This window comes from Drosophila tropicalis, unplaced genomic scaffold (genome assembly GCF_018151085.1).
Source record: "Drosophila tropicalis isolate 14030-0801.00 unplaced genomic scaffold, ASM1815108v1 contig_845, whole genome shotgun sequence".
NCBI lineage: Eukaryota > Metazoa > Arthropoda > Insecta > Diptera > Drosophilidae > Drosophila > Drosophila tropicalis.
In genome coordinates, this window is record NW_027173338.1 from 4,492,800 (window position 1) to 4,518,804 (window position 26,005).

A 26,005-nucleotide genomic window follows, 5' to 3' on the forward strand; every position below is an offset into this window, starting at 1 on the left:
TTTGACAATTGTTTGTCTTTCCCGACAGAACGTAAAATAAAATTTACAAAAAAAAAAAAAAAAGAAACTAAACCGACTAAAAGACTGTTTGAAAACCGGTAAAACAAATAAATCATACAAATATATTTTCCTCTATAAATAAACAACAAAACAAGTGAAGAAAAAAAAAGTTACAAAACCAATTCAAGTGCAAAATGAAGCTTCTCTTCGGTTTCCTGTTCATCGCTCTAACTCTCAATGGCGTTTTGACTTTGCCAGGTGAGTTACAATTGCAATTTCATTTTAATTACTTTGATATCTGCATTAAAAAAAAAAAACTAGTTTCCATCGTTCAATCGTATACTAGACACAATTTATAAATAAACAGCCTTATTTAATGTTAATGATAATTTTTGTAGTCGCTTCGATGCTGAACCTTTGGCCTCCACTCATCAGCAATGCAAATTGATAAGAGGGGAGACTTTCACGAAATAAATCTATACAATGTTGAATAAAAACTCTTCCTATTTATTTTCCATTGTTTGCCATTGTCTTCTGTATCCCTATACCCTATATGCATATATTTTAAGGCAATGGCAACCAAAGTGATAAGAATGTGCCATACAAACCGTTGTGTGGGGTGTTATTTTTTTCATTTAGAAACATGTTATATGAATATTTTATTTTAAACTCAGAAGAACAAGTAGCTGTGATGATTCATTCTAGAGTTTACTGTAGTATTTGAAATAATTTATGACTTCTTAATTACCTGTTCCCATTAAACGAGTGAAACGTCACTCAAGAAAGTTGTCTGCCTTTGGCAACAGATTTTCTTGTGAACTATGTTTTACATTGGAACTGAAAAGAATGTGAAAACGAAAATAATTGCACAAACAGCATTCTCTGTAATATTGATTTTAAATTGTAATAATTATTGGTTTTGAGTGAATTTTGAAAAATTATTCAAAAATTTTAGGTCTGATCTTAAGTCAATGCCAGTTTGGTTGTCTAAAGGAAACTTAAGCCCACATGTCTCACACAAAGAGTATAGAAATTTCATTAGTGTCTAATGAAATTTTCGAAGAAACATTTTAAAATATTTTCAAGAGTATTTGTAAAGTCTTAATAAAACGGAATGACTTTTGCCACTGCATAATGATGGCCCCCCGACTGGCAATACTCATGTTGCTTATGCTGCTGCTGCTGCTGCTGATGATGATGATTATAATGATAACAAACGTTACACTTGACAATCAGCCAAATGCAGTAAAATGCAGTAAAATGCAGTAAAATCTTATACAAAATTCAAATTCCAAAAATACAAAAAAAATATCCACAGAAGCGAAGTCATGGTCGTTGTTATTGTTATTGTTGTTGTTGCTGGAGTTTCGAGTTGGCTGCCACTTGAATTGCATAAATTGGAGGATCCTGAGAAGATGCCAGAGGGCGGAAGAGAAAGAGACAGTAAGACCAAGAGAGAGGAGACAACGAGTGAGATTGCATGGTGGTTGGCAGCTGCCACTGCCACTTGAAATTGTCAAATTTGCAGCAAAAGATTGCACGAATAAATTGAAAAGAGACACAAAAATATATAAATATTGTATATAGAATTAAAAGACGACACATTAATACCCTTTGTAACCCTTGTAATCGATGTCTCTTGGAAAAAGTTTAACTTAGCCCTTCGCGGCATTAGATTAGTTCCATGTAAGTGATTAGAACGTTTATAGAATAGAAAGAATCAATTACAGTTTTCTTTAGAAAGTCACTTCTTTCATTGGAATGACTATCAGATTCACTTCCAGATCTAAGTAATTGCTTGATAAGGAATTTTAACACCTGATTTTGCATTTCACTTGAATACTTTCTCTATTTTTTGAATTCCTTTCGCCATGTTTTATATTAAACTCTTACAAATCATACAAAGTTTTCAATGATTTTTAATGTCCTTACTAAACTTAACCCGCCTTGATTTGGATCAAAACTAATATGCCCATCTTACTTTAGGGTATAACAAAGACCATAAACTCACTGAAAATAAGTCTTTAAAATTTCTTTACAAAATTCAAAAATACTTATAACAATTATTTAGTCCAAATATGTAGCTTACAAATTGCATCAGTTGAATCTGGTTAATGAACCTTGGCATAAAATCTGCCACACCCCCCACCACGCCCCTCTTTTTAACAGTAAAATTCTTAAGTACATTTTCTGTTTTTCTTTTTGTAGTCTTTATTTTTATGACATTTCTCTTGGTGTGGCGGCCAAAAGAATTGGGTTAATTGTTGGTCATAATTCGTGTTTAAGGCCGTTTTTCCATGGAATTGCAATTGCATGTTGACAACAGCAACAATAACAAGGGGAAAGAAAAAAAAAATCACGAGCAGCAGCAGCAACAGAAATTATATTATAAATCATAAAGCTCTAAATAATAATAATTATATTTTGTATATAAAAACAAAAATTCTCCTATATGTACTTTCATTTGTCTGTTGACTGAATTTGTGGCAATTTGTTTAATTTAGCCATATTTATTTATGCAAATTGAAGTTAATTTTTGTAACAATTTTTTCCCTGTTCTCAATGATGAATTGGTTGTTGTTTTTTTTGTTGGTGCCTGGTCGGGGGTGGAAGGGAACTTCATCGTAATTAGCATGGCGAGTTTTAGGTCAATAATGTTTGGCAATTATTTTGAAATTTAGTTTATGTAAAGAGCTACAAATTTGAAGTAACAGTTAAATGCTTTTTCCATGGAAATATTTTTCCAAAGCTGATTAAAATGTTGGCAGAGTCAAAGTGAAAAACAAATCGACTTCTTCATATACTCTACATACATCGGAGAATCAAGTACTAAACATTAAAAAAATAATAAAATTTTTATTAAAATTAAAATTATTAAAAACAGAAAAACCTAATAATAAAATTTACCAAATATATATGTTTCATAATGCTTTAAGTTTTGCCAATTTCGAATATACTCTACAAATGGCTTACAAATATCGAAATAAATTTAGCTAATAAATTTTCTATCAAGTGCATTAAAATTATGCAGAAAAGTCAATTGAATTGCAAACACTTGTACTTAAAACAACAATAACAACAATATTGAAAACAATAATGAAATATTTTAGTGAATTATGAAAATGTATAAAAATTTGTTTTGTTGCTCACTTTGAAATTGAATTTGATTTACTTTTTGAAGTATTTGTCTGGGTCAATTAGGTGAGAAAAACAAAAGTACAAAGTTTTTTTTTCTTTGTCTTGTCTTTTATATTTGGAATTTCTTTGGAATTAAAGTGCAAAGTACAATATATGTATGTATATTTGTGAACAAATTAAAAAGACCAAATTGTTTAAGTGTTTTCTTTTACACAAATTAAGTAAATAAATAAGCCACTTACAATTTTAGAAATACAACAGAAAAACGGCAAAAGCAAATACTTCACAATTAAGCATCAAATTGTGATGACAATCTGAATGTTGTTTGAATTTATTGTTTAACATTTTATTGTTAGCTTTCAGTTTAGTTTATTATTATTACAGATGTTTCTTTGGAAATACAAACTGATGATTCATCATCCGTTTCGAGTGGAAAATTCTATGTGATGCGAGAAGGGCAAAAGCAAATAATTAACAAATAAATATATACATATGACTATTTTTGAGAGACATTTTGGTTTTATACCCTGTAGCTAGTGGGAGTAGTAAGGCCATATGTGTGGGCATGTGGACGGCATTTGAAATGGAATGAATGATAGTGGAATAAAATAAAGACTCTTCTAATCAGGAATTTAACTCGACTTTCCATAAAAATGTTTCTCATAGAGAGTAATTTAAGCCTACTAAATACTTACAATTAGATTTCATTAAACTTTCTTACTAAGCTTACAAACACTACCTTATCTCTGTCCTTCAACTCACCTCTTATAATAATAGCTTTTCATCCGATTTTGACTACTTTATATGACATATATTTGAATGTCTTCATTTGTCTCTTCATTTATTAATCGAATCGCTGTGAAAAAAGTCTTGAATGAATCCGACTATAAAGATTATAACGATCTATGTGACTTATTTAAGAAACAACGAACTCTTTTCATCCGGTCGAGATCTGCTTAGACTATAATACTGTTGGTAATGACTATAAATACTTGCTTACTTGTTGCTTAGACTATAATACTGTTGTTAAAGAGTTCAAGTCTCGGGACATTGCTAAAGTAGTACATGAAAGGTAGCGGTCATGTAAAGGATTGTGAATCAATTTCAAACAGTTTTTACTAAAAGCAAAGAAGATTTTCAACTTGGCTGATCGTTATCAGTTTCCTTAACAGATATTTCCAGTTCGTTGTTAAAAGTGAAAAGTGCCGACAGACTTAATTAAAATAAATTGATACGTTTCAAGCACTGGCAGTTTGAAATGAAATATGTGAATCAATTAACTTTTACTACCTTACTATGACTATTTTGCAAACTTCCTGCAATTTTGTCTACTTATTCATAAACTGAACTCATTATTCATCAGTATTTTCACAAAAAAACGCACAGTTTTTGCCATGCCAAGTCAAAAGTGATTGTAATGCCCTTAGCAAAACAATGAAGCAATCGTCATATAATTATAGGCACATGAAGCTGTCACGAAGGGTAGCTATCAGAACTACATTACCACCCTCTGCTACACCTCCCAGCATGAGCCTCTTACCCGTGACCGAACCTATTGCCTGCCATCTCTTACTCAGGCTTTGTGTGATTGAAAATTGCACCAGGCACTTTGGCAATTTTGGTAGCTTCAATGTCACGTAATCGCTGCAAGGCCTCCCTAGAGGTAACCTCACTTCAACTCCAACTCCCATTTGGTACGCCTCTTTATGTTAATTTATGTGCTGGCAAAATGTGCAAGTGACTTCCCCGAACCGTGTCCCTCATCTGTCTCTCTCCCCCCATCTCATCTCCATCTCTGGGCCTCCTCTAATGCTCAGCCACGCATGGCGCAAACCCAAAATCAGAAATAAATTACAGAAGGCAGAGGCAGACAGGCAATGAAACAGTCAAACAGTCAGACTGCCAGATAGACAGTGAGACGGTCTGATGCAGTTGCTCATAGTCAGCAGAAACCAGCAGAAATAAACCAAAGTCATATATGTATCCACAATGTACATACATACATACATACATATATTTCAACCTATTATAATGTAGAGTTGAAGTTTATGCCATTAACAAAATTATGAAATGTTTGCTTATCAAATTGATGACAAAGGAAATGCCAGTAATCATTATGTTAAAGATAAACTAGATTGTTAAAAGGATATTTTAATTAATATTTTTCGTCCTACGTCTGCAAAAGTTTTAACAAAATGTAGCATACTTTTCGACTAACTATTTCTCCATTTCCGGTTTTTAACTCTTAATTTCAATAAATCTATAAATTACTGAAACTTACTAAATTACTTTCTTAATAACAAATCAAGATCAGCGACAAAAGATCTCTTTTTACATCTGTGGTGGTGGTTTTAGAGATATTTCGTCTTTTCTTGTTCCATTTGGATGATTGCCTATTGTCTTTGTCACTTGTTCCATTTGAATATCTTCTCTCAGATATCATGCTAACTGTATGACGTGTGAACTGAATGCCTTATTGCATCAGCTAATGGTAGGAATAATTGTATATTATAATGAAAATCCCGTTACATTACTCAAATAGTCGGGCGATGTCAACGCAGCAATGTAGCTTTAAACGATTTGCGGATTTGTAGAATTTGAATGGGAATGGGATTGGGATTGGTAACTGGGGAAACTGATGGAATGGTACTGGGACTGTGATGCGAATCTAGGGGGATTGGCAGTTGGATGGCTTGGCTATCATGCCAATCCTCGTCAGCAGCTGTCGCTGCATTTACTACTCTCTTTCTCCTATCCGCTCCTTCTCTGTCGCTCTCTGTCTCACTTGGTATTTTACTGACTGTAAATTTAATGAGATTCCTGTCAAATTAATTTCCGGTTATGATTAGATTTTCGTTAATAGCAATTTGCGGTTTTTGGTTGTCAAGCCAAAAATATGCGCACTTTCATTCCATTCCACATGTGTCTCTTTCTTTCTCTCTCTCGATTATTCCCACATTGTTTGTCTCTGTCCCTGTCATGGCATTGGTTTGGTTGATTTCATTTTACATTCAGCATTTGCATTTTGCAAAGTGTCTGCTGCAATTATCTGTAACAAAATGGATACTGCTGCAACTTGCAACAAATTGCTGCACATTTTGATTATTATTAAGTAGTTTAGTAATCATAAATCATGTACGAACGAAAACCTCAAACTTTGGTCTTCTTGGTGTCCCTCAGTTCCCTCCCCTTTCCATATGAATTTGCATTATCAACAGATTTAATGATGGAGCAAAACCAATAGAGATTAGGAATAGTAGAGAGAAGTATTATGTTGTATGGTAGGACCAATTGTAATTAGTCAATTGTTCTTTTATTAAGAAACATTTCGAGAAATAAGTTTTCCGTTTGCATTTGTTAATAAATTTTTGTTCTCCACATGGCGTATGCGTAATACAATTATGCTTAAAATTTTATCAAACAGAAGTTTTCTAAAAGCTTTGACACGGCAAAGTTCGAATTAATACGCAATAGAAATCGAATCAATTGGGAACAAAAATAAATAAAAATTCAAAAAAACAAACTAATCAAAATTAGCGTTACCAGAAGAAAATTTATTTTCCCCATTTCTTAATTTTTGACATAATGCAACCTCATTAACAAAATATAATAAATAAATCTTTTTAGCCATAAGAAACGAGCCGAACAAATTGTTTTGGATGATGAACCAAAAATCAAGATACGTGACTCGCGTATGAAGGAAAGTAGCAGAACCGCTAATCAAAATAATCATAAAAATTTAATTCAATTAATTTTGGGTCGCTGGGTCAAAGAGTCCCCTTCTCCCCTCCCCTCCTAACCGCACTTTCTATACTTCAGTCAGGTGCTACATTCATTTTTCACTTCTGTTCCGCTCACCCACGCACAATTCTACCCTCAGTAATACTTGCCCCTCACCTAATTTGCAAAACAAAATAAAATCACAGCCAAAAAGGTGCGGGACAAGTGAAAATAAAGAACAAAAAAAAAAAAGGCTCATTTTTTTAAGGTGATCTAATTATGAGATACCCTTTAAATAATATTTATTACTTCTACATTTATAGGTTGGTAGATTTTTTATATAATTTCTTTTCATATTTGGTCAGGGATGAATGAAAGGAGAACTGCACGAAGTATTCGAATCAGCCAATGTATTCAATTCTGATTCTAAAGATTCAATTCTCAAAATAGATTTAGAATGTCTCATTTCAACAGTCTGTATTATTTTATGCATGGCTAAAATCATAATCATGTCTTCTTCGTAAAATATTGTCTATTTTATCTACGAATTTTAAGTCATTTAAAAAGCTGGAAGAATTTTACCAATGGAAAATGTAAAAAAGTCAAATTTCACAGTTTTGTTTTGTTTGTAGGTTCATTTTTATACACCTTTTTTTGTCACTTTTTCTATAGGGTATCAAAATCAACTTTTGAATGGTTACCTTTTTGTCCCCTTCAACCATTTGTCCCTTACAACGTTGTTGTCCCACCCCCTTTCTATCTGTTCAATTGTTGTAGCTGAAATCGTGTCACGTACCAATGTTCTGGAAGATTGCACGTTACGTTTGTCGCTTTTAAAATGAGTTTTTTTTAAATACCCTTGCGAAAAGAGGTATATTTATTTTAGTGAAAAGTCTTAAAGGGGTCTACTACCCTGCCCATCTTGCAGTTTCTTTTTAATGCCTGTCGCCTTGGAAATTACAGTTGAAAGAAAGCTTATTATTATTAAGGAAAATAAAAAAGGTTTTGAGAGTATAAAAAAAACGACTTGGTTGAAGTGGGGCCGTGTCATTTATGTTGTTGTTGTTTCGGTTCCTTTTCAAAATGAATTTGATTTTGATTGTTTGGTTCGGCTGTATTTTCTCTTACCCTATTTTTCTGTCTTTTCTGTCTGTGATTTGTCGTTTATAACGGAACGAAGCACATGCAACAAATTATTTTTCGAAAAATGTGAAAAAGTAAAAACTGTTTAATTTTAGGCTTTCTCCATAGGGGAAGAAACAAACAGGAGCCAGAGGAAGAGATGAAGTCTTCATTGAATGATTTTTTGTACGTGCAGAAAATTTTTAAAAAACACATTCTCAAATTTGATTGTGTTTGCTTTTTCGATATTTCTTTCCTTTTGATTTCGTGTTTTAGGGGTAAAAGTAGGTACAGTTTTTGGTATTTGGAAAATTAATTTGGCCCATTTACTGTGGCAATTCTGTTTTTAGGCATTTTTCCCATCGATTACGAAATTCTGACTTGTAAATCGTGATAGAAAAATTTGACTAATATATTGGGAAAATAGCGATAACGTTTTCTGAATCAATACAGTGAGTAAATTTAAGTAAAGTAACGAACTTGAACTCTTGGCTTAGAACTGCTACGAGTACAGAAACAAATTAAGGCAAGAAAAAAAGAGCAGGAAACTACGTCCCCTAGCGTTTTAAAATTGTGGATTAAAAACATTAAGGTAAATTGTCTTAGTCCAAATGAGATCTGGAGGTAGATAGGAAGATTAAGAATTAAGGAAAATAGTGGATGTTGCTAGGAAGAAACGCAACAATTGAATGAAATATTAACTGAAAGACGACGACCTTTTATACCCTTCAAGAGCAATGCCTTACTTTGCCAACTCAGTAATGGAAAATATAACTAAAATCGATAACTAAATCGATGACCATTTTGGAGAGTCAACAATCTCGACAGCAGAGTTGTATTCGATATAAAATCTAACTAAAAGTGTAAATCGTGTTGCAAAATTATCAAAATGAACGTGCATTGATTTATCAGAATCAAAGTCTGATGAAGTTCTTTCTTATTATTTAACATTTACAATTTAAACTGTCTTAATAAAGCTTTCAATAGTGCCCACAACTCCTTTTTCATATAACCTATGCACCTTTTGGATAACTAGAACTACACCACAATCTCTAATGGGCAATGGGGGACATATTCGCCTCACACACTCCGAAACAAAAATAAGAGTGACCAAAGAGACAGAGAGGGAGAATGAGAGGGTCACGGCAACAAAGCCTAGACTAGTCCCAGCTGCCGATGCAGCGCGTGACATTAATCAAGCCGCCGCCGTCGCTGCCGTAGCCGCCACCCACCATGCGAACCTGAACCCAACGATGGCCCCATCATGTCAACACCAGAACCTAAAAGGGGAAAGGATAGGATAACGACAAGGCAGGAGATAGGAGGATGGCCGAAAAATCATTGTTGACATTTGTAATTAGAATTGATAGCAAGCAGACAGACACACAAGGAGAAGCCCAAAACCTTGCCCGAAAATGCCAGAGAGACGGTTCCCCGATGGCAACGTTAAACTAATTTCGTTTTCGTTACCTACCGATGACCAAGCGTGTATCAGCGTGGTTGGGGACGTACTGATATGTGCACTTTTCCCCCTCAGCTACGCGTCATTCATTTGTTAAAAGTTTCTTCTCTCCCTTAGCTTTGGGTTTGGTTTCTTTTTTCCTCTTTTTTTGGATGTCCCCCTTTCTCTGAAGAGAAATATCTAACCCTAGCACGTCAATTGAATGTCATTTCCACTTGGAGGAGGAATGACAGGGAAAACTAAGCTGCCACAGTCGGCACTTTCACTCAATTGCTAGGTATGGAGGGTTGTGTGGATTCAATGTAGGAGGGTGTAGAAATTGAAAAGCTGGCTTTGATTTCACTTTCGGCTGCTGTTGACATCCACGTGTGCCTGTGTGAGTGTATGTGTGTGTGTGTGTGTGTGTGTGTGTAGACATCAAACTAATTTTCCCCCTGTTTAGAGTTCTTGAACGTGACACAAGTCTGCACTCTGCGTCCATTCTGCTAACTGACCCCCATCTACACCCAGATATTCCATGTCCAAGTTTCTACATCTACCCTAAAACATCATTGTCATCGTCATCATCGACATCATCATTATCATCATGGGTTTTCAACTGATTTGAAATCATTTCGACCCAAATTGCATACAATTGAGTTTGTCAGGTCGCAGGAGATTCGGTTCTCCAAGACCTTCGTTTTGTATGTAATTGAAATGCGTGAGTTGTGTTGGTTGGATAAAGACAGCTTACGAAAGGCGTTCTAGTTGTGGTAAGGCCATATAGATTGTTTGTATGTGTGTGTGTGCGTTGAGGTGACAATTTACTTAAATTCTTATCAACTGTGCTTAAAGGCATATCAGGCACAAAAGGATAAAAATTAGAAAATATTTCAAGTAATTTCGGTCTTTCTCAATCGAGTGTATTACTTTCACCATAATATAATGTAAATTTGATAGTTTATAATAGAATAATAATACAGAAAAGCTTCACAAATTCGAAAGAAATAAGCAACAATTTCAACCACTTTCGATTCGCTTAAACCCTTTCTGTACACATTACGGTTGTTCGAAGGCTTAACCAAGCAAATGAAATTTTCTTTAACAATAAGCCAAAGTTTAACTCTAACAAAAAGTCAAATAAAAAGAATTTGAAAAGCCAAATCAACGTCGCGCACTAAATTATGCAAAATTGTACAATTATGTTAATTAATTGACGCAGTCTGTCAGACCCCACGCCCTCCTTAATCCGCCTCTACATTCGTCCTGTGTTTCGGCAATTAGCGCCATAAAACGCAGGCCAAGCGATTTGCACCCCAAAAAAAAAGTACAAACCCTCCAGAAAACAAGTAAAAAAAAAATAAAACCACGATGAAGCAAAACGAAACCAAAAGGAAGCCAGTAAAACGCCCTACAAAAATGGGTACCACGCCCACTTCTCCACCATTCATTTTATAGGACTAGCGCCCGCTGTGTGTTAACCTTACATAATTAGCTACAAATTTTTCTGTTGTGTTTTTAGAGAACAAAAGCGCAATGCAGTGCAAAAATTGTTCACAGACCCAAACAGTCCGAACGGAGAGAGAGAGAGAGGGAGAGGGAGAGCGACGTATATTAATTTCATAATTCAGCTAAAGCTGAAAACAAAAGACCATGGAGCTTAATTATTGGAAAATTAATGAATATGCCGACTTGTTTTAGATGTTTTCATTAGGCTACCAAAAATGATTAATAACCGAAAAGGGAGCTCGGGTTGTGCCTTGTATATACTACATATATACAAATATGTAGATACATATGTGTGTGTTACGTCGGTATGGGTATCAGGGTTGCCAACATTTCATACTCACCTTTCAATTTTCAGCTTTTTTTTCCATGACAACCAACCAACCAAGCCAAATCCCTCAAGGTATGCAACAATATATGTTCATAAAAAAATATGCATTGCCCTCAACATGGCTCGTGGGGTGGCTTTTTGATCTTCCTGTTTATTAAGCTATATATAAAATTAAGCATTAACTGATTTGGGGTATATTGGCTACAAATTTTTAGATAATGTCAATATCTTTAGTCGAAGCCGTTTTCTAAAGATTGCTTACAAATCACAATGTATTAGTTAATTATTACTGTTTTTTTTTAAGAAGCATGATAAAATAAAAAGATTGTCCGTTCAGTTCTCCTGTTTTAAAACTGGTAATGACTTTACTTGTTCAAAGCTAAGTCCTGTTGAGGATTACAATTACTTTACCTAAAGTGGACGAAGAGTTCAAAGTACTTACCTTAACTAACATTTTACACATATGTACATTTGATAATTGATATATTTTATTAGAATTTGTAATTTTTTTAGAGGTCATCATTTGGTCGATGCCATTTTCGTTTTTCACTTTCGTTCATATTTGCCACAGATATATAAATATATCCATGCTGCATATTTGCAGCCGGTTTCGTAAATATTTGCACTTGTAAATGACATTCACGTGTGTGTGTCACAATTTCATCTTTGTACCCCCCCCAAAAGTACATATATTCCTTTTGTTCTTGCACTGTGTGTGTGTGTTTTTTTTTTGTTTTTGCCAGTGCTCCAATTTATGTGTGATCGTTGGTGAAGAGGGTTGCTGACTTTTTAAACCAAACATATTGCCAGTGTCGTCTGTATTTCTCATAAATCGGCTTACAAACAAACAGAAAAAAGGTTTAGTAGCTCGAAATAACTATGAAGATGACGAAGATTCTGTACCCTTTATAATAATATGGTTATGAAAATGGTCAATATAAAGTGAATTGTGAAATCTCATTTTTTACTCTATTAATATCTTTCTTATCTTTCGAAAATGTTGTAAAGCGGGAAAGATTTGTAAAAACTTTTGAAAGATCTATGAAATAAAGTCATATTATATATTTTAGAATAACCCGTTTCACTTCTTTTGAATCATTAGTTTGTCTTTATCGATGTTGAAGTACTCTTTAGTCGGAAGTACAAAAGAAGTCTTCCTCAGTGCATGGTGAAAAAGTAGACGACTGTGCATTTGTCCTTCTGTATAGTAGGTAAATGCATAGGTATTCGCACTTTTTCTGAGGTCATCATTCGCTTGCAACAAATTTCCACTTTAGCCGAGGCAAAGAGCTTTAACTTGGGCTTGACTTATTTTTAACATCGTTAGTTGGCTTGGCATCTGTTTTTTCTTCTCTCCTGTTCTGTCCCTTATATTTGTTAATATTTTTTTTTACCCACTTGTTGTGCTGTGTTATTCCTGTCAGTCTCAGCTGGTGAGATTTATGAAGTGCAACATGTCACCGAGAGGGCAGAACATTTATCTATATGGGGTCGAGACTCGAATGACTCTCTTACAGAGCGGAATTGAATGAGTAAATGAAAGAACAAAAGTGCTGGGGGGAAAAAGCCGTATGGTTCTTTTCTTTATTTCTTGAATTGATAAGTTTTGGAGGAAACTGAAAGATCCTTGGGCTAGTTTGTTGAGGAAATATGTACATATGAGTTATGGATTAGTCTACTTGAGAATTTTTTGCTTTCATATCATAAATAGGAGGACACTTACTGGGAATCAAATAAATTGCTTAAACTGGCTTAAGTTGTTCACTCAAACATTTCGTAGTGAACATATTTAGCTAGTTCAATAATGTTCCCAATGATCTGTCTGCCAACCCAATGCCACATTACTTTAAAAACTACATAAATTTATATCGTGTGTGGCTTGAAATTTCTCTCATGACTCTCATGCATATTATTTTATCTCATATCAATTGGCAAACTATCATTATTGCAAGACAATATGACATGATGGTTAATTGAAAATGTATTTTTACGACAGTTGGAGGAGTGTTTTAGGGGGTATTTCTCAAATTTCCACATTCGCATGAATAGAATCGAAATATAATATCAAGGATATGTACAAATGATGTGTGTACACTCTACACACTCATCTCACTTTCGCCTATCTCTCTCTCTGGGTATGGATTCTCTATATTGTGTTTTACGCCAACGGGTGGGCGTGGGCGAATGGAGGCCTTTGTGTGCGCTGAATCTCGTTTTGGGGTTTTTGTGGCAAATTGCTGCAAAATATGAAATGCATTTAGTTTCTCTTTCCGCCTTCACCTTCATTCCCTTCCCCTCTCACTCGTATATCTATGAAAGCTCAAAATGGTAATTAAACTGCTGGCCAAAAAGTGTCGGTTGGTTGGAGCTCCGAGTTTTTAATGGTATGCTGGTTGGTACGTATCTAACTCCATTCCACCCCCTACCAAAATATCGGTCCGCATATCCCATTCTATCCCAAATTTATTTTGTGGCCTGGTCTAACATTTTTGAGTGGTCTCCAGGCCGGAAATTCAATATGGCCATGTGGCAACCAACTGATGACCCTCTCACAATCCCTTTCGCAATCCTCCAAGTCATCATTCCTACAGCTGCACCCGATACCCAGTTCAATGCATGCGTTTTCAATTACTTTGATGTCCATGGCGGGGGCCCAAAAATTTTGATGAAATATGTGTAATACTCGTTACACGAAACAGTAGTTGGGCCAACATTTGAGTCGGCCAATTCAAATTCAATTCACAATTCACAAATTTCGTATGAATTTTAATTTAAAAACGATTTGTGGCAAACAATTGAATGCAAGAAAGTTGTCCAATTTTAAAATTACACAAAAGCAAGAAAATCAAAATTGATAAATGAAAATTTAGAAAAAAAAAACTTATAATATTTCGTTTAGAAAGAAGTTTCTACATTTTTTCCCAAAAAGTCTAGATTTATAATAAACTAAACTGATGGTAGTTTAATATAGCATTATGTTTATGTATACTATTTTGTCATACCCTCTATTATAAAATTTCCTTTCTTAACTACTTTAAGTAGATATATATATATAGGAAAAAGGTAAAAGACAGACACTATCTACTACAGATATCCGACTTAATTAAGACCTCAGAAAGGCTTCATAGATCTCAAAGCCAGTTACGAATTGATTAAATTCTAAATGAAATGTTGAAAAATATTTACCTATTTAACTCGCAGTTGCCGTTTTCAGGTTTCTAAATTAGTTTTCCCAACAATTATTTGCCATTTGTGAAATAGTATAACCCGAGGGTCCATGCTCATTAAATTTACAGACTAACTTTTGTGACCATCAAGCCATTCATTTAGCTATCTCTATAAATCCATGTAAATCTATTCAATCAATTATTTTATCATTTTGCACGCAAATCAATTAAACTTTTGCTAGAAGTTTTTTTTTTCTCTCTTCAGTTTTCGTTGCTTTGTTTTGCTTGTGTTTGCCTTTTAGTTGCTCGCAATTAATGAATTTTTAATAGCTCCGCACTTTGGTTAATGTAAAAAGTTTTTTTTATAATGCTCCGCCAAAGAGGTGGAGTTGGCAGTTAGGGCGAGAGGCGAGTGGAGAAGTAAAGTAGCCGAGGGCTTAGGCTAGTAATTATGATTGTAATAAAGTGAATAAAAGGCAAGCAGCTGGGCAAGAGTTTTACTTGGCTTAGTTTGCCAATGTAAATCTTTTTTTGTTTCAAGATTGATAGAAAATTAATGGATAGAAGGAGCGAAAAACAAAGTGCAATTGAATAAATTATTAAACTACAAAAGTTACAAAAGTGTTATGTTTCTAAGGAGATTTAAAAACGGGCTAAGTAAACAATTGCAATATATGTAGCATCTAAAGTAAAGCAAATTGTTTAAATTGTTGAATTATTTAAGAAACCTTTGCCCTTTTTTAGTTAAGAAATATTAGAAGAAAACAAATTAAAAAACAATTCCTTAAGAACAACCCCTCGAAGAAAACAGAGAACTTGACCTTCTGGTTATCATTAACCTTGCTGCAACCATTTCTTCTATCAAAAGCAAAATTTCAATTAACATAAAATGAAAATTATGCAAATCAAAAGATTTTTGTAATAAGCGTTAATGAGGCCACAAAATGTTTGAGGAGGGAGGCGGAATCAAAAAGCGAAGCATCAGCAATAGTCAGTTTTCCCGCTGATTTGGCTAATTTCATCAGGCCAATTTTGCTGGTGGTCCCTTTTGACTTTTCGCCGCTTCTCATAATTATGTGTAATATTTTCTCATTTTAATTTTACACCGTATCTGCTTACCCCATTTTAAACCATTTCCGTTTTTTTCTTTTTTCCATTTGCAGCACGTAATAATCCGCAAGATGATGCCGAGGTAATTTCTCAGCCACGTCAGCCATCGTCCGATCCTGATTTCCATGACTTTAAGGGTGTCATCGATACGGGCTCTGGCTATCCCTTCCTACAGCCACATCCCTCGTCGTTTAATTTGGGTTTCTTCGATTCATTTGAAGGTAAGTTGGTTACGCGTACGAAACGGGCGAACACGTGACGTATGCGTAATAAATGAAATATTAACAAGGGATTTTAATTGAAAATTGTTTGTTCATATTTTCATAACGATCTGCCAGTAATTTCATTGATTGCATTCTCCTAGAATTGTACAATATGTACTTAAATATATATTCATGTATTTGTGGGCTATTTAACTTTAAGCCAATTAGTAAAATTTGCCCAAAAATAAAAGTTGAAGAAAAGTAAAAACAATTCATCAAAATTCTTACCAGCTAGACAAAGTTTTTGCTTTGGTTTTTTGCCTTATATATATTTAGATTCATATTGATATGCTTACTTGTTCTTGTCTGTTGACCATTAAAAGTGAAAAGTTTTTGATGAAGATAAAGAAGACGTACAGGCAAAAGATGGCAGAAGATGTGACCCCAAAAAGTCTATAAACTTCATAAATCTTTCTAACCCTCCACCCCACAACCAAGAGTATCTAATGCTACATGCTGGCCAAAATAAAACAAAAAACTTCCAAAGCCAATATATGTATGTATGCAGGGAACTTTGTTTTGGCCTTAAAAAAGATAACAAAACATAAAAAGTCATGGAATAAAATTTGTGCATTTTATTTGTTCGCTTTATATTTTTTGTTTTCCCGCAAAAATATATACTAGTTGTAATTTATAAAAATTTAACAGACGAGAATTGAATTTCCTTTTTTACAAGGTATTTAATGAAGAGCTTATTTCGGACTTTGTTCAAAGGATAACTTCTTCAAGTTCTCTTGCATCTAATTACAGTTATAAAATTCCTTTAAGCTAGTCAAAAATGTTTATCTGACATACATTTTACTTGCATATGGGAGGCGAAACCGTAGTCGAAATGAAACAAGTCCGAGACAATGCGGTCAAGTATTTATGACAAGGTTGAAACAAGAAAATGCAGAAAATAAAGTGGGCCGACTAAATCATCCAAGTAAAGTAAAGTGCATATGTTCAATGGGCGTCGGTGCGGGCGGCATTACAGCAAAGCAGACGACACGGCAAAATGCCATGTCTGTTGGGCTCTTTTTCTTTTTTTTTTTTGTGTGCTTTTTTTAGTGCTCTTACGGATTAAGGATTTTAAACTGAAAAATACATTAGCATGGCAAAGGGCCATCGCCCGCGTTTCTCCCTCCCTCAGTCTCCCTATCCGCCTCTATCTGGGTCTCCGTCTCTGTCTTAGTCGCCGCACCTGCTTGGATTCCCAGAGTATAGTTGTGTATAGAGGGTCGTGATGTCTGGGTCGGGGTCTATGGGTGCATGCTTTCAATTTTACCGCCCTTGTATACGCACTCATGTATTATCATTTTAGTTTGTTTTGGCATGAAATTATACCGCAGACACAAAAAAGACATCTTTTTCATTTTCTTTTTCTTACATTTTTCTTACATAGACATTTTCCGCCGTCTGCGTTCTCGTCTCTGGCCTGTAATTCCATCTGGTTTTGGTGGAGCAAATGATGATGGAGCCATTGGCACTGGGGATGACTCAAGTGATGATTCTGGCTCGGGCTTCTCCTTTGGCTTGAGACCATTGATTCCATTGAATCCTAAAAATGGAAATACGACTTCAACAGTTAAGGTAGGTCTAATGTTATAAGGTGACAAGGTGATGCATACAGTGAGGTAGCAGTGGGACACATAATACTTACTTACTTATCTTACGTGGAACTTCTAATCCACAGAAAGCTTTTGTTTAAAGCTCTTACGAAAAATAGTAAGCAATTGAGATATGTAGGGATAAAAGAGTATATTTTAAAGGGAATATTTTAACTTTTGGGAAAAATGCTTTCTCTATATTTAGTATGAAACTTCCATAAGAACTTATTTTAATATTCTTCGCTGGGTCGTTTTATTTCAAAAAGTGTTAAGAAAATATAAGAATTCATATTTTAAAACAAGTTTAATAAAACAAGCTTTCAGAAGGGAAGAGAACAACAGGGTTGCCTTCCTATTTGGATACCATAGAGTTGATACGGATACATGTTAAGTGCCACAGGGTTATATGGGCAATTATTGGGACTGTTTAATACTTATATAAATACAATAGAATGATTAAATAAAGCCCAGTTTGTTAATAGGAGATTTGGTTTCCTCAACATTCTAGTGGACGGGTTTTTGGTAAGAACTCAAGCAATAATCGAATTTTCGAAATCCCCTTTCTTACCAGGTTGTCGATGGTCACAAAGTGGAAATCAATGAGACCGTCTACGGCGATGCAAACAACGTATTCAAGGTTCGTGTGGTCAATGTCCGTCCTTTGGCAAGCGGCGAAGACGTCGCTGAGACTGTGACCAGTAATCAGAGTGAAGAAGCCAAACCGGCTGCTGCTCCCGCTGGACCCAGCACTTCGTCTCCGTTCAAGCCTGATGAATACGATGACGAGGACGAGAACGATCGTCGTGAACCTTTGGAGAAGCAACCGAAAGAAAATGAAATTCGTGATATCGATGGACCTCAGGTATAAATTATAAAAAGAAAACAAACAAAACAAAAAAAACGCCTGTAAATTTCTTTGCGAACAATGCTTTTATTTCGAAAACAATCTCGTTTAGCTCTACTAACCGCAAAAACAACTTTAATTTGTATAAATTGAGCAGCTTCTAAAACAACAACATGTAAACCTGTAATATATATATATATAAACAATAAATATTTCTAATATATTTTTTACAAATACCAACAAAAAAAAATAAACTTTTGCATATCCAGACAAAATCTAATTTTGTAATTATCTGTATATACCAATTTACCCAATTTAATTTTATTTTTTGCTTGCTATTAACTAAATAAAATAAAACTTTAAGGTTTATGGTTTTGGCTTTGGTTTGAACTTTTTTTTCCACATTTCAACTTTAATTTTAATTTTCCATCATTTTTTTCCATAGAGTTTTTTAATTTTTTTTTCTTCTTTGTGTTGTTTCATAATTAAGTTTTGTCTATTTGCCTGGCCGAATATAATCTGTCGAAAAGCCGCAATCGTGTAAATATTTTATTAACACGACAAAATGTTTAATTGTTCAATTAGATATATACATATCTTTACTATATATGTATTTGTATATAGGCAATTTTTTATTGCCCATTTCCATTTTTTGCATCTAAATTAATAATGCAAATATATTATATTATGTGGCCAGTCTCTGCAGTCTCTCAGCAGGCAACTAAATTTAACTTTAAAAAAATTGTATAATTAATAATGAATAGAACGAACCTTTTTATACCCACTTAACTTTTAAAGGGATTATTCTTTCCTTTTATGTGAATCTATTGCTTAAACGACGCCCCACTAAAAGATGTAGGACCCTAACTGTTTATATCACTTGGAGTCTTATTTGATAATTTTTTGATTGTTTCTGTCTTCTTTTCGCAAACCTATAGTCAGACCCAACATACCCAACCTGGTGCATTGTAGGGTATGCCATATGACAGCAATGTATGTATATAATTTGGTTGACTGATTTTCACCAAGTGGGCTTAGTATGATGTCAGTTATTTGTAGGGAACTTTTAACTCGTGAGATTTTAAGCTCACAAAAGTTGCAACCTTTGCTAAGATCTGTTAGTTTCATATGAATTTGTGGTTTGGCAATTGGAAACTAATTAAAAATTGTGGTCAGACCTTTTTTTTTTGCCTCTAAATATACTCATATTAATATATATTAACGAAATAGTGATGATTCGTTTAAAGGACTTCAGCCTGTTAATATGCCTTGGGAATGAATCTGTTGGTTTGTGAAAAGTGTAGAACCACAACGTTTGGTTGTTTAGATGAGAGAGAGCTCAATTTTATTAACATAAGCTTAACCAGGGTTGCCACTTGTACAGGGCTGACAGATACAGCACAGAATTGCCATATCAACACTTCCCCTCAATTCAGGGTTCTAATACCTACATATTTAGTCCAAGCAATGCCGTACATTTTAAATGATTAACTTTACATAGATTCTTAGTAAGAATATCAGCAATCATTTCGGTTGTTGGACAGTATTCTAGCTTAATCAAATTCTCTTCAAATGAGTTTCTTATATGGTGGTACTTTACATCAATATGTTTGCTTCTAGCATGATAAACAGGGTTTTTTACAAGATTTAAAGCACCAACATTATCGCCATGTAAGGTTATACAATCAAGCTTAAAATACAATTTCATCTCATTTATCAGTTTTCTTATATAAATAGCCTCTTTTGCAGCATCGGAAAGCGCCATATATTCTGCCTCGGTACTGCTTAGAGCCACAGATTTTTGCTTTCTTGATGTCCATGAGATTACTGAGCCGCCCCACATGAATGCATATCCAGTGTAGGACTTTCTATCAGTTGAGTCACCTGCCCAATCTGCATCTGCATAGCCTGTGATCGCAGCGCCGGTCTTCTTGTACGTTATTGCCATATCTGCCGTCTGGTTCAGATATCTCAGCACTTGTTTCGCTGCTGCGAGATGCTCGCCATGGGGATCTTTATTCCTCTGTGATAATTTGCACACCGAGTGCAAAATGTCTGGTCGTGAGCATAGCGCAATATACATCAAAGAGCCTATTACGGACTGATATTCCGTAGCATCGATGCGTTTGCACGACTTGTTGTCGCACTTAACCTGGAAATTAGCTTCTAACAGCGACGATACCGTGTGGCAAATCTCCATGCCCAGTTCCTTCATCAGGCTCCTGATATGCACACTCTGGCTGAGACGTATAGCCCCTTTGTCACCATCACGTTGGATTTCGAGACCCAGAAAGTGTGTAATCGGTCCTTTGTCGACAACCTGAAATTCAGAAGAGATAGCCTGTTTAGTAGCTAACATCTTACCCTTGTCTGAACACGCAAGCAGCAAGTCACTTTTCTCACTGGACCTGTTGGTCGATGGAACTTTTCTAGTTCTTTCCATATCTCGCTAGCTCTTTCGCACTTTTTTATGGAGTTCAATTGCGGCGCACTTATTGACAAAAACAGCACCGCCATGGCTTTGTCGTTTTGACGTTTCCATGTTTCAAACGCTTCATCAGTTTTGGGTTCCACAAGTTCTCCTGAAACCACTGACCACAAATCTTGATGTACCAACACGCTTCGCACAAGTACGCACCACGTGTCATAGTTGGCGTCGTCCAACTTTTCAATATTGTACATAGAACTCATTTTTCTTGCAATGTCCGTTATGCCGAGAAAAATACACGAATCTTGACCACTCAATACTTTCACACTATTTTTTAGTGAATACACTTAACACTGAGGCCCATAACCTGTTGGTTTGTGAAAAGTGTAGAACCACAACGTTTGGTTGTTTAGATGAGAGAGAGCTCAATTTTATTAACATAAGCTTAACCAGGGTTGCCACTTGTACAGGGCTGACAGAATCATTTCAAATATAAGGTATACCTATTGGTACTCAAATGGTCAACAGCAAATGAATCTCAAATTTCTGTTGCAATAACTTCAAACGAAAGCATACAAAACCTTCTTATGACATATCATATACAGATTTTCTATTTAGCCCAAACTGACTTCATTTTATATTTTACTATTCACAATCTTATCTGCAAATATATGTCGACGTTGTTTAGTGGTAACTGATCTCTATGCTAAAGTCCATTAAGAATTAGGATAGTGAAGATTTGACACTCTATGGCGCATTTGTTGCCCAATCTTTGCCATTATCATTCCACTAAAATAAATAAGGAGACTTTTGGTCAAGGGCATTTTGTGTCAAAATGTATGAAATTTTCAAAAAAGACTTATCCTAACTTTAAAGGAAAGTTGAAAGATAACATCTGCCTTCTCATGGGACCTTGAGTTTAGGTTACTAAATAAACCAGGCAAAAGCATTTGAAAGAAGTAAACTTTTTGGTTTTTGTTTACCGGATACTCGATAATTGCACCTTTTAGTTTTTGAAATATTATTATGAATATTTGTATTCCAATAAGTGTGCGGGGCCATTACTCACATGCGTTGCACAAAGTTTTTTTTTTTTTCTGCTGCCAAAAAGAACGACACATGCATCATATATGGCGGTTGTTATTGTTGTTGGCTTCATCCCGGGTCCATTAATTACTTTTAGTCCCCCCACCTATAATAAAAATTAATTTTTATTAAAAGTCATGCCGGCTCCATACGCATAAATCCTTGTCTTGGGCTCTTGTTTGGGGTCGCTGAGTTTTGGTTATGAGAATTTACTGTTGGCCCATCATGCCACCGCGAGGGGGGCCGAAGGGAGCTGGCATATGGAAGGGTAGTAAGTGGTTAAATCGACGAGCAAGCGAGTTTCGAACATTTCACGAAAGAGCATAAATCAGCGCAAAATTAATAAATGACCATAAAAAAGGAAGCAAAAAAAATATTGTATTGCAATTATTAACAACTTTAAAAATTGTAAGTGACATGTCAACGTTGAAATTTAAATAATAACGAAAACAAAAATTGTAGATAAAAATAACTTTGCATATGAAGAATTTATTTATTTTTTTTTTTTTTTGTATTTGTTGCTACGGATATTGAAAAGTTGCGGTTTTTGAGGCTATGATATAGGGGGGTAAAGCGAGCGGTTCCTTCTTTTGCCATCTCATGCGTTTATTTGAATTTAATATTCATGGTTATAAATATTAATACGAAAAGCGTGAAAAAACATAAATACATAAGGGGGTGTGGCCAGGGGGGAGGTGCATGAAAATATGGCAAAAATTGTTGAACGCTGTTAAACAATTTGCTGTGAATTGAGGTATGGGGACAAGGCAATGACGGATTGAAATTCGGCTGCACAATGATGGCGAAAGAGCGAAAGAGAGAGAGAGAGAGAGATGATAAAAGGTCCTTCCTGTGTTTGGATGTTTTATTAATATTTTCCTATTAAAAATTGTGCAAATAAACATGAGCTCTCTCTCTCTCTGCGCCAGAACTTTGTGAAAAAACTTACTTTGTGCACTTGCATTTCAATTTCAAATAAATGAAACACAGTGCCAAGCCACGTCGTGTGGAAGGGACTGGAGGGCGGTCGGAAAGTGCCACAAAGTGAGCCTGAAATGAGCGCAAAATGTACAAAGTGAAAAACCCTCATAAGGTTTAACACAACAAACCCATAAAATATGCACTGAAAACTATTTAAAAATATGTGACATAAAATTAGTTTCAAAAATAATTAACCAAGTTGAACAAAAAATTATTAAATTCGAAATATGTACATGAAAAGAATGAAATTTCGTTGTCATTCAAAAATATTGTTTCTGGTTCATACCTATTTTCGGGTAATTACTTGAGGGAAATCACACAGACGACAAATTATTCAAAAATTTTAAAAATTTGACATAAATAAATACATATTCGGCCATTAATGTCAAGCAAAGTAATGTAAACGCAAATGGGCAGACGGTTTAAGTTCTGAGAAAAATATTAGTATTCATAATACAGATTCCCAGTGCCCAGTAGAAGTAGTTTTGGTACTCGTTATGTGTTGTATTCAAAATGTAATACCCTTGTTTGGATATGACATTCAATGACATTCAATAACAAAGTTTATTTGTTGATTTGTATAAATGTGAATGGTTAAAATTAGAGGAAGAAGTCATCCAATGTTGTTTGGTTCTTATTTTTTTCCTAAATGAAAAACTTCGATTCAGTTTTTTGATTATGTTTATTTATAAAGAATATATATATATCCAATAAATAAACATAGAATTGAAGAATCGAAGTTTTTCTTGTATAACATGATTTGTAGAAGAAGTTTCTATCTCAAAATGACTTAAGAAATATTTCATTTAAAATATATTTAATTTAATTTTTTTCTAATTTTCAACTCTACTTTACCCTCGAAATATTCATATATACTTATAAGCAACCAAAACTTGTTTCTAATTGTAACAAAACATTTTAAATTATCTTCGTTTCCAAGTTTTACAGATACAAAGAACAAGATATTGTATTATACTTATTTTCCTATTTTTGATTTCCGAAGTAAGACTTTAGAAACGATTTTCATTATCATAAAATTATAAAGGTAAAAAGTCTTTTTTTAAATCAGTTAGTATTATCTAATGCAAAAATACAAAAGGCTCAATTATTTAAAGTCAACTAAAGAGCAGTTCAATAAATGGTTTGGCACAAACTAAACCTGTCTCACTTATAGAAGAAGAGAGGAATCCCCAAGTCTAATGGTTTCTCATTCATAATTGCTTACAATCAGTTTAAAATTCTCAAGAAATTCTAAAGAATTGCTCGTTATGACTCAATCCCAACGGATGTGCTTCAATCTGAGTTCATCTTGTCAATTTGTTGCAAAGAAGAAGAAAAAAATCATATTATTAATAGAAATTTCTACGAATTTCTTTCTTGACAAATGAACTTGCCAAGTTTGTGTGACGTCACGGCCTCAGAAATAAACTTATTGACCGAGTGAACGAATGAGCTAATGAGCGAGGGCAGATTGATATACAAGAGACGAAGGTGAATCATGACTAAAATACAAAAGATTATATGAAGGCAATAACAAAAATTGGAAGAGTAATGTGATAAACAGAAGTAAAGAGTGAGACAAAAGCTTGAGAAACAGAGAAGAAGCTTTTAAGCCGCTATAAAATTCAAAGCTTGACTTGAAAGCGGCTCAGTCAAAGACACGATCTTAAGAACAACGTTTGGTGCACGGTGTTTTTTTTTTTTTTTTTGGTGTGAGTTTACTTAATTTGAAATTTTTGTACAAAAACTGTTCTTGTTTTTTATAATTTTTGCATGCGGCATTTGCTTATTTTTATAAAAACTTGAAGTAATATTTTCGAACAACAAAAAATTAATATACAATTTTTTATTTAATTTATTTTGCACCCGCCTCTCATTACATACATGCACAAACAACAACCCCAACACTTTTATACACACACATACATAAATGTTGCACAGTCTGCCACAACAACAACTACAACTGCAACAACAACAATTGCCAGCCCCAGACCAGCCATAGACTCAATAGCCGAAAGTACAGACATCAGACAAAATATAATGGCCAACATGGAAGAGCAACAGCAACAGCATCATCATGAGGAGTCGGAGTCACATCTGGCTCAAGATGCCACGACAATGCAGCAGCATAATGAGGAAGCGGAAGAGCTGGATGACAGTCACAACCATAATGAGCCGCACGAGCACGAGTCCTTGACGGCCATTGAAAATTTTGACGACAATCATGAAGAGGATGAGGAGCCAGAGCCAGAGCCAGAGTCAGAGCAGCTTCATCACAAAGAGCGTGAAGAACTTGAATCCTCCGATGATGAGGATGGAGAGGTCCAAACGCCACCCACAATGAGCGATACCTTCAATGATGAGTGGTCCTCTCTAGATCAGGAGCAAGCTGAAGATGTTGGCAACGATTTGGATAATAACATTGATGTCTATGAGAATTTCGTACCCATTGATCTATCCAATGACATTGCCGTCAACGATGCAGCAGCCGCCGATCCCGAATTCCCGGTCAATCCCGATGCTGAGTTTATTGAAATTCCCACTGAAGTTCATCACATGATGCCAAAATTTGAAAAATTATCCATGGGTCCGATGCCACCAACTGAAATGAAATAAATCTTTTGTATTTACGTAGTTTGTTTAAGTTCTAATTAGTCATAGCTATCATTTTCTTTGTTGTACATAGCACCAGTGATATCTGAGATATCAGCCAAAAGCTTATAACAAAAAAAACCGTAACATTCATTGCAATTTTTTATCATCACTGAAGATAAGAGTATTACATGTTCATCATATATTATAATATATCTAGCTCGTTAAACATTTATTTATTGCTCGACAACAAAAAAAGAAGAAAACAACAGAAATATATATATACGAAACTTATATAATATTAAATAAATTTAAAGTCTTATTAATTAATAGCCTAACTTTTACTATCGTCGAGGTAAGCAATGGTATAGTTAAATACTTTTTGATAGCTTTACAGTAATTGGTAAAATTCATAGGTGTAGTTTTTGTAGATAGGCGAATAAGATCTACTTAAGGACGTGGATAATATATATACATCCAGACCTTACCAACACAGAAGTTTAGACATATGTAGCTCACGATGCCTGGCATAATAATGCAAATGTGTTCATAGTTATTAATTATGAACTACATCAAGAATAAGTGCTAATAGCATTTGTAGGTAAGAACCTACAAATGAATTAACTGGTAGATAAAAGCTCATAAACTTTAAGGATGAAACACTGGACTATAAAAAAATATTAAAGT

The 26,005-nt window shown here is 34.5% G+C and overlaps 1 protein-coding gene across 2 annotated transcripts; it reads left to right on the top strand.

The window, feature by feature from the left end:
• On the top strand, positions 1-25,628 carry vir-1 (virus-induced RNA 1). Of its 2 annotated transcripts, XM_068295350.1 has the most exons (5): positions 1-258; positions 15,589-15,756; positions 17,183-17,370; positions 17,959-18,249; positions 24,668-25,628. In XM_068295350.1, exons 1-5 carry the CDS (start codon positions 195-197, stop codon positions 25,340-25,342), a joined length of 1,386 nt encoding a protein of 461 aa, XP_068151451.1. In that variant the 5' UTR covers positions 1-194; the 3' UTR covers positions 25,343-25,628. The 2 variants fall into 2 exon arrangements, with proteins under 2 accessions (XP_068151451.1, XP_068151452.1); XM_068295351.1 differs by lacking the exon at positions 24,668-25,628 and having other exon boundaries at positions 12-258; positions 17,959-18,600.
• The last annotated feature ends 377 nt before the right edge of the window (positions 25,629-26,005 follow it).

Excerpts from the sequence above, each read along its gene's own strand:
- vir-1 (XM_068295350.1), top strand. The coding sequence starts at position 195 with ATGAAGCTTCTCTTCGGTTTCCTGTTCATCGCTCTAACTCTCAATGGC. Across the intron at positions 259-15,588 it reads TGGCGTTTTGACTTTGCCAG|CACGTAATAATCCGCAAGAT; the intron begins GTGAGTTACAAT and ends TTCCATTTGCAG. Across the intron at positions 15,757-17,182 it reads TTTCTTCGATTCATTTGAAG|ACATTTTCCGCCGTCTGCGT; the intron begins GTAAGTTGGTTA and ends TTTCTTACATAG.